This window comes from Lepidochelys olivacea (assembly GCF_965140295.1).
Source record: "Lepidochelys olivacea isolate rLepOli2 genome assembly, chromosome: 7".
Classification (NCBI taxonomy): Eukaryota; Metazoa; Chordata; order Testudines; family Cheloniidae; genus Lepidochelys; species Lepidochelys olivacea.
In genome coordinates, this window is record NC_140417.1 from 9,057,489 (window position 1) to 9,070,641 (window position 13,153).

Here is a 13,153-nt window from a genome sequence, read left to right on the forward strand (position 1 = left end):
CAGGAGTTCCCCATTGTGAACTGTTGGCTTATTAGGTTATATTTCAGCAAATTTCAGCTGACTTCCAAATAACGGTTGGCTAATACCCTATCTCTTTGAAATTAGACTTCCATACAAAGCTTTCAATTTTACGTTTTCTCACACCACATTATCACAAGGAACTGCTTAGATTACCCGTTTATATCTTGGGCCCCAGTCTTACACACACACACAAACTTTTATACACAAGAATTATTCCCATGGACTTCAATAGGACTATATTCATGAGTTGGACACGTATATAGTGCTTGTAAGATTAGAGCCTTAGCACTTAAAATTTCAATACACCTGACAAAGTCTGGAGGTGACAACCAGCCCGATAGGAAGTCTAGAAAATTTCTAATAACTGTATTTAGTATACAGAGCTTCTTTCACACGTCTGAATGTGCTGTTCAGTGTCAACAAGCCTGTTTCTTTTGGCTACATGGTAATTGTTTTTTATTGTTTTCTAGGAAGGGAACGATTTGGGGTGGGGGTGAGTATGTAGGCTCCCAACCACCCTCCTTTTTCCCAGGGGCAAAAAGGGATTCCAACTTTACATTGGGTTTGTACCCCTTCTTCTGTGGCTTGTGCTCATTGGACATGTGGGCTTGCTCAAGAGGCACCAGCCAGAGTGGCCATTTCTAATACAGATTTTAAAGATTTATCCCACATGCTGCTCCTTACATCTTTCGTTCATATACTCAAGGAATGTTCCTGAGCAAAGAGATCAAGCAGTTAGTCATAATCCTCAGCCCCCTTCCCTTTCACTCATATTGTCACTAAGTCATACATCTTATAAGCATATTCACAATGACTCATGCCGGCACTCTTTTTAAAAAGAAAAGGAGGACTTGTGGCATCTTCGCGACTAACAAATTTATTTGAGCATAAGCTTTCATGAGCTACAGCTCCACTGAATGCATCCGACGAAGTGAGCTGTAGCTCACGAAAGCTTATGCTCAAACAAATTTGTTAGTCGCGAAGGTGCCACAAGTCCTCCTCTTCTTTTTGCGGATACAGACTAACACGGCTGCTACTCTGAAATCACTCTTTAAGTTTTCTAAATGTCAAACTATACATTTCTGGAGCAATCTGAAATGTTTGTAAAACAGCTTTCTTAAATTCAAAATATTTCAAAAGCTTCCTGAATTAGCATTTCATTAAATAGATTTAAAGCTTTACCATACAGTTTTGTAATCAGTGTGGAGACTTTCTCGTCCTGAGGAATACATGCGCCTCACATAGCTTTTGAAAAGTGGGGACGTATTCCTCAATGCAGTCTCACAGGACACAACTGCAGGACACGACTTGACCAAGCTAAGGGTTCCTTGAGTGGAGAGAGATGTTGGTAACTCTGGGATCTTTCCATGTTTTTCTATCAGGTCCCAATTATTTTTCCTCTCCTTCTCCTTTTTCTTCAGCCTCTTTGTCTTTAGGCTCCCTGGCTCTTTTATGAGCTTCAGTTTCTTGTAGTCTCAGTTCCATGGCTCGCCTGTGGGCAGCTTCCAGTGCAGAAGCTAGTTCTTTCAGTCTCATTTCTGCCTGCCATTTCTGGTATTTGCATTCTTGCTCCCTTTCTTCTGCCTCTAATCTGGCTAATTGTAGCTTCATAGTTGTTTCAGTGATGCTCATTTTTATGCTTTACTGTTTCTACTTCAATTACCCGAAATAAGCAAACAGAAAATAACAAACTAACTTTCTTTGACTGTTCCCAGCCATACCTGAGACTCATTTAAAATTGCTATACCAATGTTTAATGTGTAAACCTCATTTGAAATAACGAGCTATGCACACACCCTCCTTGCCGTGCACTGTGAAATACCTAGGATACAATCTGGACTGATAAACAGCTGTGTCACCTCTGCTCTCTAAGCTAAGGTGCCATTTATACTGCACACTGTGAGAGCTACCACTCCTGGTCTCACCCGTAGCCTCCAGCCTCTAAGTTACTCCCAGTTATACTGTCTGAGCGCTGCAGCCAGCCACTCTTGAATTACACAGCAGAGCAACACCAGCAAACTCCCAGTCCCAGACTTTCCCCAGAAATGTACATCTTGTACTGCCCAGCTCTCTCCTGGGTAACACAAGCTCATATACAGTCCATCATCTTATTAACAGAAAATGATATGCACAAATCCTGTTATCCCAAATGGAGTTTCCCCAAACACTTCAATTCAAACACACTGGTTTAGATAAAAACAAGTTTATTAACTACAAGAGGATAGACTTTTATGGCTCATTACTTATGTTCACTTAAAGTCAGAATTAGTTACAACAAAAATAAAAGTAAAACGTAACTAACACCTAACTAGAATGAATTCAGAGTCAGGTCTCTCTCACCCCATGTTTCAGCAGTCCTACTGGCTAAACTTCTTTCAGACAGGTTTCAGAGTAACAGCCGTGTTAGTCTGTATTCGCAAAGAGAAAAGGAGGACTTGTGGCACCTTAGAGACTAACCAATTTATTAGAGCATAAGCTTTCGTGAGCTACAGCTCACTTCATCAGATGCATATCGTGGAAACTGCAGCAGACTTTATATATACACAGAGAATATGAACCAATACCTCCTCCCACCCCACTGTCCTGCTGGTAATAGCTTATCTAAAGTGATCATCAGGTGGGCCATTTCCAGCACAAATCCAGGTTTTCTCACCCTCCACCCCCCCACACAAACTCACTCTCCTGCTGGTGATAGCCCATCCAAAGTGACAACTCTTTACACAATGTGCATGACAATCAAGTTGGGCCATTTCCTGCACAAATCCAGGTTCTCTCACCCCTCTCCCAAAAACCACACACACAAACTCACTATCCTGCTGGTAATAGCTCATCCAAACTGACCAGGATCCCTCCCCCCAGCCCAAATCTGTTTCCTTTGATCTTCAGGTGTCATGGATTCCACAGGCAGAGAGAAAGGGAGGAATGATTTGAGGCATCTGCCCTCCTTTCATATATTTCTTTCCCTTCTTCGAGAAGCATCTCCAGCTGAGGTTCAGGAGAGACACAAAGTCTGTGAGGATGGGAACCCTAAGCGGTTTCTTTTTAAGACCACCTATGTCCCTTTTCTTGACAATGAATAGCCACTTAAGCAGGTGAGGCTTGTTTGACCTTGCTGACATCTGGCTGAGGTGTCAGCTTGGCTTTTTGTCTCTGAGAAACTGGTTTGGCTGCTTCCCAGACTTGGAATATGTCTTAGTAACACTATACAGCGGAATCATATAACTTTACATACAATGTTGCCACACACATTTTATCAGGACAATATTGACCAGCGAGTTATGAGTTTTCAAATGATACCTCACAAGACATACTTGTACAAAGATTATAAGAATAGTGTGCAATGGGTGAATACAGGGGTACAGACCATCACAGCAATTAACAAAAAAAACTCTTTATATATCAAATCCTATTCTTTTTTTCCCCCATCGTTGTGACAGCATGGAAGTCAGGAAAGAGCACTGCTTAGTAGTTTTAAGGAAGAGCAGTTCTAACCCCAGAGACGACCAACCCATTGGCAAGTAGACCAACTTAGTACCATCTTTAACTTCTATGATTCTAAGAATAAGCAACCCCAAAATTACATTTGAGTAAACATAGAAATACCTACTTTATATGGGCAATGAGAGTCCTGCTTGCAGACTGTAGCAATATGCCGATTGTTGTGCAGAAAGTATGGAATATGCTCTTCTGGTACATTGATACTTTTGTAGCTATATAATGGCACTTCTGGAATGTTTTTGATTTCAGTAAGATTTTCATCTTGGGCATTAGCCAGGATTTCTTGAAGCAGCACTCCAAACGCAAGCAACATTAGCATGGCAGCCAACTAGTCCTGCAGTTAAAGTGGAGAAACAGTAATATAACATATCTATTGGTCAATATTCTGTCAAATAAATACACTTTAAGTATTTTGTCTTGGACCATACAGCTTTTTCCTAGGCAGGGCAAACTTGCACTGAGATTAATTTGTACCGTCTCTGGATTGTCTGAAAAAATGAATCATTAGTCATGAAGGCTTATTAAGCATTGCCAACTCAAATTCAATGTGAAATGGGTGTGTTGCCTTTCACCAAGTCCCAAGGAATCCTGAGTGTTCAAATCAGGAAACTATATATAGACTATATTGTATCTGGACTGTAGGAAGAACTTGTTTTACAAAACGGCCTACATTTTTTAAGATTATAAATAATAAACTTTTAAAAAAATAGGGACCATTGGAAAGTACAAATTGTTTCCTTGCACAAAGTGGGACTGCATCAGCTAGTTGAATGGCAATATATACAACCTCAATATGGCATCTAAGTTTCTGAATGCATCAGCATGGTTATGTTTTATTAACATTGCACATTTGTTTTTTTCAAGGAGTATATTATAACAATGTAATACATGTATATCCAGTCTTCAAATCAAGAGTGGATGCATTTCTAGAAGATACACGTTAATGGTCAAATAAGTTATTAGGCTCAAAACAGGAGTAATTGGAGGAAATCCTGTGGCCTGTACTATACAGAAGGTCAGACTAGATGATATAATGGTCCCTTCTGGTTTTAAAATAAATGTATCTGTAAACTACTAAAGCTATTTGAATCATAGGAATATCGCTAAAAGAAAAGGAGGACTAATGGCACCTTAGAGACTAACCAGTTTATTTGAGCATGAGCTTTCGTGAGCTACAGCTCACTTCATCGGATGCATCTGTAGCTCATGAAAGCTCATGCTCGAATACATTGGTTAGTCTCTAGGGTGCCACAAGTCCTCCTTTTCTTTTTGTGAATACGGACTAACATGGCTGCTACTCTGAAACCAGGAATATTGCTGTCAGCCTTACCTATCCATTCAAGGAGAACTGCTCTAGATTTTCTGAATACAGGGAAGAATTAAATACATTTTGCATAGAAAATCTCACATACAAAAATCACAAACCTTGAGAATACTCAATAAGCAGAATTGTCAATACGTTTTTAATCATACACTTGTAGCTGTTAAAGCTGTGCACAGAGCCCAATCTATAGCTTTAAATATTGCCTTCCCCAGCCTCTCCGAGTCATACTCCTATGCTGACAAGCTTTCAGTTAGGCAACCTTCCCCTTTCCTACAGGATTTATTACCATGGTTATCTAAGGGTCTTCAGAAGACCAACCCAAACCAAACGAGTCAGTGTTAGTAGGAGCACCATTTTCCTCCTCAGAGGAAACACAAACCAGCTCCCTGCATCTGAGATGAACTCTCTAACCACAGCTCTCTTTTCTACAGTTACAAGTCTCCAATGGATCAAGACAACTAAATTTTTTAGGGACATTCAATTCTGAGCCTGGAATTTGCTCCTGCAATCATCATTTGGGACCACGGTAACTCATGCTCACAAATGAAGGACCAAATGTGGATTGCAACTGATTGCAGTTGAACAGCTACTTTCTGTAACAAGCCCATTAGTTAACTGTGAGGCAAAATTAAACTCTGCTCTTAAAAATGAGGCTGGCCTTTCAGCACAGAGGGGTGTGGGCTCTGTAACCAGACAAGACACAAGGAATAGAACTCTGAAGTTACCCGCTGCTAAGTTTAAGATATCAGAGGTGGGAAATGTGGTTAGCAGGGCTCCTTGCAAACTCAGTGAGTCTGTTCAGGCAGACAAATGCATAGACAATATAAATTCATGGAGCCTTTCACTGAGTACAGATTATATGACCTGAGCTAAGGCACTGATGGGCAGTTTTGCAAGGTGCCAAGTGCCTTAGACATTCATAGAACCCGACTGCCTGTAGGACAAATTTGACGCCCCGTAAAGTAATGGGACACTAGTGTGTGCAAAAATGGTACTTCCTCTCAACCGCCACAAACCCAGAGGCAGAGGAAATTCAAAGTAGCCTGTCACACTTGTTGCTGCTTTAACTGAGGCAAGGTTTACACCCTCAAATTGCTTTAATCCCTCCTCCCGCTAGTGCTGGATGACCAATGACCTGGAAGGCCACTTATAGCCCTTTCTTTGACACCAGGACAAGCCCATGCTGGTGTGGCACAGGAAGAATGGAAGAGGTTTCTCCAGCTTTGCCTCTGAAGGGGCTCCAGGTTTTAAATAGGAGCAAGTAACAGGAGTTAATGCTCTCCAGAGACCCATTGGATAACAGAGAAAAAGCAGTCCTCAGCGTAGAAGGGGATGGTAGATAACACAGCCCCTACAAATATACAATAGCCAATACAATTTCAATAACATCCTCCCCAAACTCTGAGCGGGAGATGCCAAGCGCCAGACCCCCAAGTCGAGCCAGTTCCACTTACACACACACACACACACACTTCCAGTAAGGGGCGGGGAGGGAAAGGTCCTGAGCCTGTGCGTGCACCCAGCCAGCACCCGGGGAGGAGCGAGGGTGGGAGAGCAGCACCCAGCCAGCCCCCAGTGAAAGAGGAGAGAAGAAATGCCCCAAATCAGCCACCCTGGGCCCCCCCGAGACAGGCACCAGGGTACACCGAGCAGCCCTCCCCCACCCGAGCAGCAGGCACCAGCCTGGGGGGCAGCCCCCCCCCCAGCAGCACCAGCCCCCCCCACCAAGGGGGGAGGCACCGAGCAGCCCCCGAGGCCGGGGGACGCCCCCAAACCCACCCCCGGCTCTCCCACCTGGAGCTGGATGGCGCCGCTCCGCCCGGGCTCCCTGCCGCAGCCGGCGCCGCACGGGGAGCGGAGCGGGCAGCCCCGCCCGGCTGGCTTCGCTCGCCGGAAACCAGCCCCGGGGAGGGGCGGCGAGGAGGCCGGACGGGCCTGAGGCCCCGGGGGGCTGGAACCCGGCGCTGGAGCCGCCCCTCAGCGGGGCCTCTGGCCGCCCGGAATCCCACCCAGCGCAGCCAGCAGCTGCGGGGGCAGGGGGGCGGCGGGCGGCTCCGGATCCCCGCGGACCGAGTCTAAGCCCGACGCAACCTCACCTGCCGCGCGTTCCGGGCGCCCGCTCCCGGGGAGGCCGGGTCCTGCCCAGCGAATCGGGCTGACTCCGAAGCCTGCACCTGCGGCGCGTGCGACCCCGCCGGCTCTGGCCCTGGGCCGCGGTTCCCTGGAGCAGCTCTCTCAGGCAGGGCTTATGCTTTTGAAGGAAATGGCCACTTAACTGGCTCATGTTGATGCCTGGGTGTCCTGGGAGCCAGCCCCAACCTTCCCTCTAGTTTTTGACAGGCCCTGTACGCAAAAAAAAACAAAAACCAAAAAACTCTTCTGTGCAAATTGTGCTTCTGTGCAAATTTTTGTGCGCGCAGTGTTTCGCCGTGGGCGCAGGGTTTAGGACCTGTGTGCATGCGCCCAGCTTAGGGGGAACAGTGGACACCCCCCGGTTGCGGTTAGCGGTTAGCAATAGGGACCATGTCCAAACCCTAAATGGTACCACTCACTATACTCTGACTACCCCTGGTTCTCAAACTTTGGTACTGGGGACCCCTTTCACATAGCAAGCCTTTGAGTGCGACGCCCCCCCTTATAAATTAAAAACACTTAATATATTTAACATTATGAATGCTGGAGGCAAAGCAGGGTTTGGGGTGGAGGAGAACAGCTCACGACCCCCCCCCCCATATAACAACTTTGCAACCCCTGAGGGGTCCCAACCCCCGTTTGAGAACCCCTGATCTATACTGTACTACAGAATTAAACCACTAACACACACAGCTGTGTAAACGGAGTTATACATCACATTCAGGACAGCACCCTTTGGAAACAAGAGTTTAAAAAAGGTCTGGGAAGTTAGAAGAGGAAGCAGTCCATCTTAACAGAGGCGAAAAGAGCTTGTAGAAGGCAGAGCCCAAAGGGTTGAAACATCACCTCTAAATGTGACCGATGTGGTAGATTGTCCCTCTTATTCACGTCTGCCATAAAATCAGTTGAGTCAATTCTTTACCTCTCAGGGCCTATACCCGTGGTCTCTCGAGACTGCACGATGCCTACTGCTACTTCTGAGAAAGGGAATAAACTGATTGAATATTTGAATAAGGTGCCTTAATATCGCTTTAACTGCAGCCACATTAGTTGTTGTACGGGTATAACCCTAACCAACATAGCTGTACCAACGCAAAGGTCAGTACGTAAAGCAGGCTTTTTCTGTACACTTTATCAGCTCTTGGAGCTTGTTTTCAGTTGTCATGTTCAAAGCCTATAAGGATCAGTCTAATGGACTGGAGAATAGGAGCTTTAAGCAACTTTGTTTTTTTTATTTGGGGGGGGGGCAGGACAATTAGAGTTAAAAATAATAGTTATTGAACAGCACTTTAATGAATACTTGTGTACCATGACAGAATGTGTGCACCTTTAAATCAAGTGAGATAAATAAGCTTCTGTTCCAGACTTTGTGTCTTATTTATTAATGCATTCACTAAATTTTGAAGGGAGCTGGAGCTCCTCCCCAGGTATCTGCACCCATGATTAAGGTTTACTTTGTTATTTTTGACAAATGTCATATAACTGTGCACCTTCTCATTTGTCTCATCTACCCATTGTGTCTTCTTTTTTAGCTCTTTACAGTAGGGACTGTTATTTACCATGTTTGCATAGCATCTAGTCCACCAGGGCCCTGACCTCCTTGACAGCTAGATGCTACTGCAATATAAATGTTAAATGCTTTTAAAAATCTGTGTACATTTCAGACCTTCCAATTATCTTCCCTTTACCCATGTACAAAGCAGAACATAAATGAAGTACTATAACAGAGCTATCCTCTTGGTGTGCTTAGGATAAGGATGGTATTTTCAGGATGTACCGGAAAAGGGCCTTTCCTATCATGGACCAACAGGAAACATAGCCATTTAAAAGACCATTGTTTTATTTCCTTCAGTCTTGAAGTTATTTCCCTACTTAGATATGGCTTCTGCTTTGGTCAAAAGGCAAACTCCTATTGACTTCAATATGCACAGCATCTCAGTGGCCAAAATGCAACCTTTTTATTTTCAAAAGCCATTCTAAGTACTGCAGGGTAGGGCCGGATATTGGGGCAGGCAACTGCCTACAGTGCCAGGCGTAGGGGGGCACCAGGTTTAAGGTGCGGTTTTTGTTGTTAGCGACAAAAGGGAAAATAGAATGTTGCTACCGAAGAAATGCCAGAAAACTTAGGAGTTGAGCCTGTCTTCAAGGAAACACATATTCATCAGAAGAAGAGACCGGTTGGTTATGAGGGCAGAGATGAAGTGATGGGAACCTTAGAAAAAAAGGTTTCAAGAGGGAGGTTTTTTGCTTGCTTATTGACACTGCTCAAGTGTCCATCAAAGAAAGGTTTGGACAAATAAAGCACCACAAAAAGACCTAGGGTTTTTTGTATGACCTTAGTAAGCTGCCGGCGGACAGGAAAACATTCTTGAACAATTGTGTGAATCTTCACCGGAGGCTGACGCATGGGGAATGTTTGGACGTCAATGATAAAGACCTCCGTGTTGAATTGGACAACATCCGTTACATTTTGCAACATGGAGTGGAGAGTGCTTCCCAAGTTTTCCCATTCATTCACAATGCAAAGCTGAAGGACACTTTTCCTAATGTGTGGATAGCTTTGGGGATTCTGCTCACACTGCCATTCACAGTAGCAAGCGGTGAGCACAGCTTTTTGAAGCTCAGGCTAATTAAAACATATCTTTGATTGACTATGGCGGACGAGAGAATGACATCACTTGCTATTTTATTGCTTGAAAATGCCATTGGCCAGTCTTTGGATCTCTCTGATGCTGTGCTTCAGTTTGGAAGGGCAAAGGCTAGAAAAGGGACCTTTGGAACTAAAGGACTAGGGTTAACATTCTAGGACTGTCACCTACAGTAACATTATTTAATACTGGTCCACCCAATGTTGGTGCACAGTTCAATTTATTGATGTTAGTACATTTCCGTTTTTCTTAAAATTAAAAAGTGTCTATAAGCTAAGAGGAAACAAAATTCCCATAGGAGCTGAACACCTCACATCCTTTTAATATATTATTGCAAGACCCCTGTGAGGTAGGAAAGTGCTATTATCCCCGTTTTACAGATGAGGTACCAAGGCCAAACCATTAAGTGATTTGTTCAGGGTCACACAGGAAATCTGTGGCACAGCAGGGAACTGACTCCAGCTCCTCCAAGTCACAGGCTAGCACCCTAACCACTGGACCATCTGTCTTCACATCTCTATTCAGCAAAGCACTTAAGCATAAATTTAAGTCCCATTAATTTTAATGGGTCATTTGATAGATATTTTACATTTACAGCCTAAAGGGAAGTTAGTCCAAATTCTGCATTATCTTAATCCTGTAACAGCATTAAAATTCAGAATTACATTTGGTAAGCCATCCTCTTGTGCCTAGATATTGGGGCACAAACAAAAATTGCAAGTGTTCAGAAACCCTGGTTCAATTCAATGTTCATTTTTTTGAGGGCTGCTTATTTAAATTAGCTAAGATATTTTCTTTGCAGGCTGCCATGTTGACATTTGCAAAGAATCATCTACCATCAGTTAGTTTTCAGTCTTCATTACAGAAAACTAGGAACACACTATTAGCATCCATTTTTATTTTACCCAACCCCTTTTTTATACAGGTTATTTACATTATTTTACAATCAGAATTGAAATATTCAATTTTCATAGTATATTAATCCACTTTCTGTCTTATATTCAAGATAGTTGTAGCCCTTTACATAACCATAACAAAAACTGTCTTATAACAGGACAAATTAACTTTTCTTTAGCAAAAATAAATTTTTTTACACACATACAGGTAGATGGTATTTGGAACATCTACTCCGGTTGTTCATTAAGGATGCAATGCAATGCTCATTAAAGTAAATGAGTGTTGGACTGAACCTTCATTTCTCCCTATTAGACATCCATGGAGCTAATCCAAAGCCAACAGGAGTCTTTCCCTTGCCTTCAGTGGGCTATAGAACAGGCCCCATTTGAAAAATGTACTTTGAGCAAGTCTTGAAATGGTAATGTTTCTTCACACTCATATAGTATTTATTACTGGAGACTGTAACAGATACAGACAAAACAGTTATTCTTTGGGTAATATTTTGATCTATTAATTTGAATAGAAGTTAGACCTTTCCAAAATCTTTTTATAATCCATTTTTCCCCAAAAAAATTTCTCTTACACAATCTCAAGAACAGCACTGCATCTAAGGGACACCGGTATATTAAAATGTTTTAAAGAAACAACTAACAATATTACACCCAAGATCATTAAAACAAAACTTTTAAAATGTAGTGGTGAAAATTTTACTTTTTACCATGTATGTTATTTACTTTTTATGTTTCACAAGGCTTTGATGATTAAAGTATATTAGACGGTTTCATTTTCTGAATTTACTGCACTAGTATAGTGAATGGTTTCACTGCAGGAGAATGGCTGAATTCAAAGTATTTATAAAATCTCTGTCAAGTTTTGTAAAACTTAAATTCTGGGCCTGAAGTACGTGACATATCACTTTATATCTAAAACCAATGAAGAAACAGTGAATGTAGAATGTACACTACTTTTTCCCATTTATTCACTCTCTTCAATACTGAAAAGAACATCTGAAAAATATTTGCAGTTATTAGTGAATAGAGCAGTTGCTATATCAGTTCTTTTGACTGAAAATTACCCCCTCATATTTTAAGCATGGAACAGTCTCTTAGAAAAGCACCTGCAATCATGTCAAATAAAAATGCCAAGCTAGATGCATCTCTCTCTTGGGAGTAGTCCTTGACTTGTCTACTAAGAATAAATCACTATTAGTTTATCTTCATTTTTTAGATACCTGTTCATTCTTTTTACTGGATGAGTGGCTGTCTCATTTGTAATGGGAAACTACTATGTGAAAACAATTCTTAATTGCTGCCCTAAACTAAGTTTAACTCTACTAGAACATTGGTTCCATTACAAATGGCTCAATTTTTAAATATTTACATATCAGAATTTAAACCGATTTAACCAACCCGTAGATGATTCACCCTCTGCAAAATAAGTGAACATTTTTAGTCTGTATTTTGTATTTACCAGCAATTGAATGTCATTTTAAGAAAGCAAAATCGTAGTTTGTCTTTTAGTATAAGAACTATATTAGTTTCCATGATGAAAAAGAAACTATAAGAATTCACTACCCACAAGACAAAACAGCTATTTTAAATTGTTTTAAACATTACTATAACAGATGCAGGCCTTTATAACTTTTAGCATCCTTACAATTCTCTATTGCTTTATTAGAATCCTCTAAATATTTCATTCTAAACCTTAGTGCTAACATTGGAGATTTTTTCCTGTCGTGCAGATCTCCAATCTAGAGATGTTATTCGTTTGAAAGTGTAAATTGCACCAGTGCAAACGCCGTTTTACACGTGAGTAGCTACATCAGTGCAGAAATACCTAGTGCAGGCAGACCCTGAGAAGAAAAGCCCTACTACAGAAGTATCTCTCTAGAAGAGGCTGATTCCTCAGGGCTTGTCTACAGTTAAAAGGTTGCAGTGGTGCAGCTGCACCGCTGTAGCGCTTCAGTGAAGATGCTACCTATGTCAACAGGAGGGCTCCCAAGCCCTCCCATCGACATAGTGCTGTCCACACAAGGAGTTAGGTTGGTATAACTGCATCGCTCAGAGGTGTGGATTTTCCACACCCCTAAGCGATGAAGTTATAACCAATATATGTTTCTAGTGTAGACCAAGCCTCAGTCAAGTCTCAATGTCCCATTAAGTCCAACTAATGCCGAGCTATAACACATTAGGGACTATTCTCTGACACTTAATATGCATTTGTAACTTAACAGGAAGAGAGAGAAATCTCTCAGATTGCAGGCAGTGGTATGATAAGCAGCTAATTTCATATGCAGCATAGTTCACACTGTAAGTATCCATCGTTGCTACAAATCTGAGATGTAATGAACTATTTGCTGTCTGGAATGCAAAGAGGAAGAAGGCAAGCTAATTCTCAGCACTCCCAAGGGTCTGATTCAGAAGTTCCCTCTGACACATGACCTGAAATGTAGCTCTTTATACACTAAGCTATGTGGTTGTTATCTGATTCCTAGCCAATGCCTTTCCTAAATGGGAGATCTTTTCTAACCACTTCAGGCTATCTTAAAAATTATACTACATCAGAATCCACTTTTAAAAATGTTTAAAGACAGACAGACTGACCAAGAATGGCTACAGAAGAGCAGCAGCAA

The 13,153-nt window shown here is 42.2% G+C and overlaps 1 protein-coding gene across 3 annotated transcripts in view; it reads right to left on the minus strand.

Moving 5' to 3' along the window:
- The window catches only part of EOGT (EGF domain specific O-linked N-acetylglucosamine transferase), a 31,371-nt gene extending 24,286 nt beyond the window's left edge, over window positions 1-7,085 (minus strand). For 2 of the 3 annotated variants that reach the window (XM_084635125.1, XM_084635123.1), the window contains exons 1-2: window positions 6,638-6,744; window positions 3,629-3,853 (exon numbers count right to left, since the gene is read on the minus strand). In XM_084635125.1, the coding sequence (XP_084491251.1) occupies window positions 3,629-3,838 (210 nt within the window). In that variant the 5' untranslated portion in view covers window positions 3,839-3,853; window positions 6,638-6,744. Of the gene's footprint in view, window positions 1-3,628; window positions 3,854-6,637; window positions 6,745-6,939 lie in introns of those variants that run through there. The other variant, XM_084635124.1, reaches the window with a different exon arrangement.
- Window positions 7,086-13,153: the final 6,068 nt, after the last annotated feature.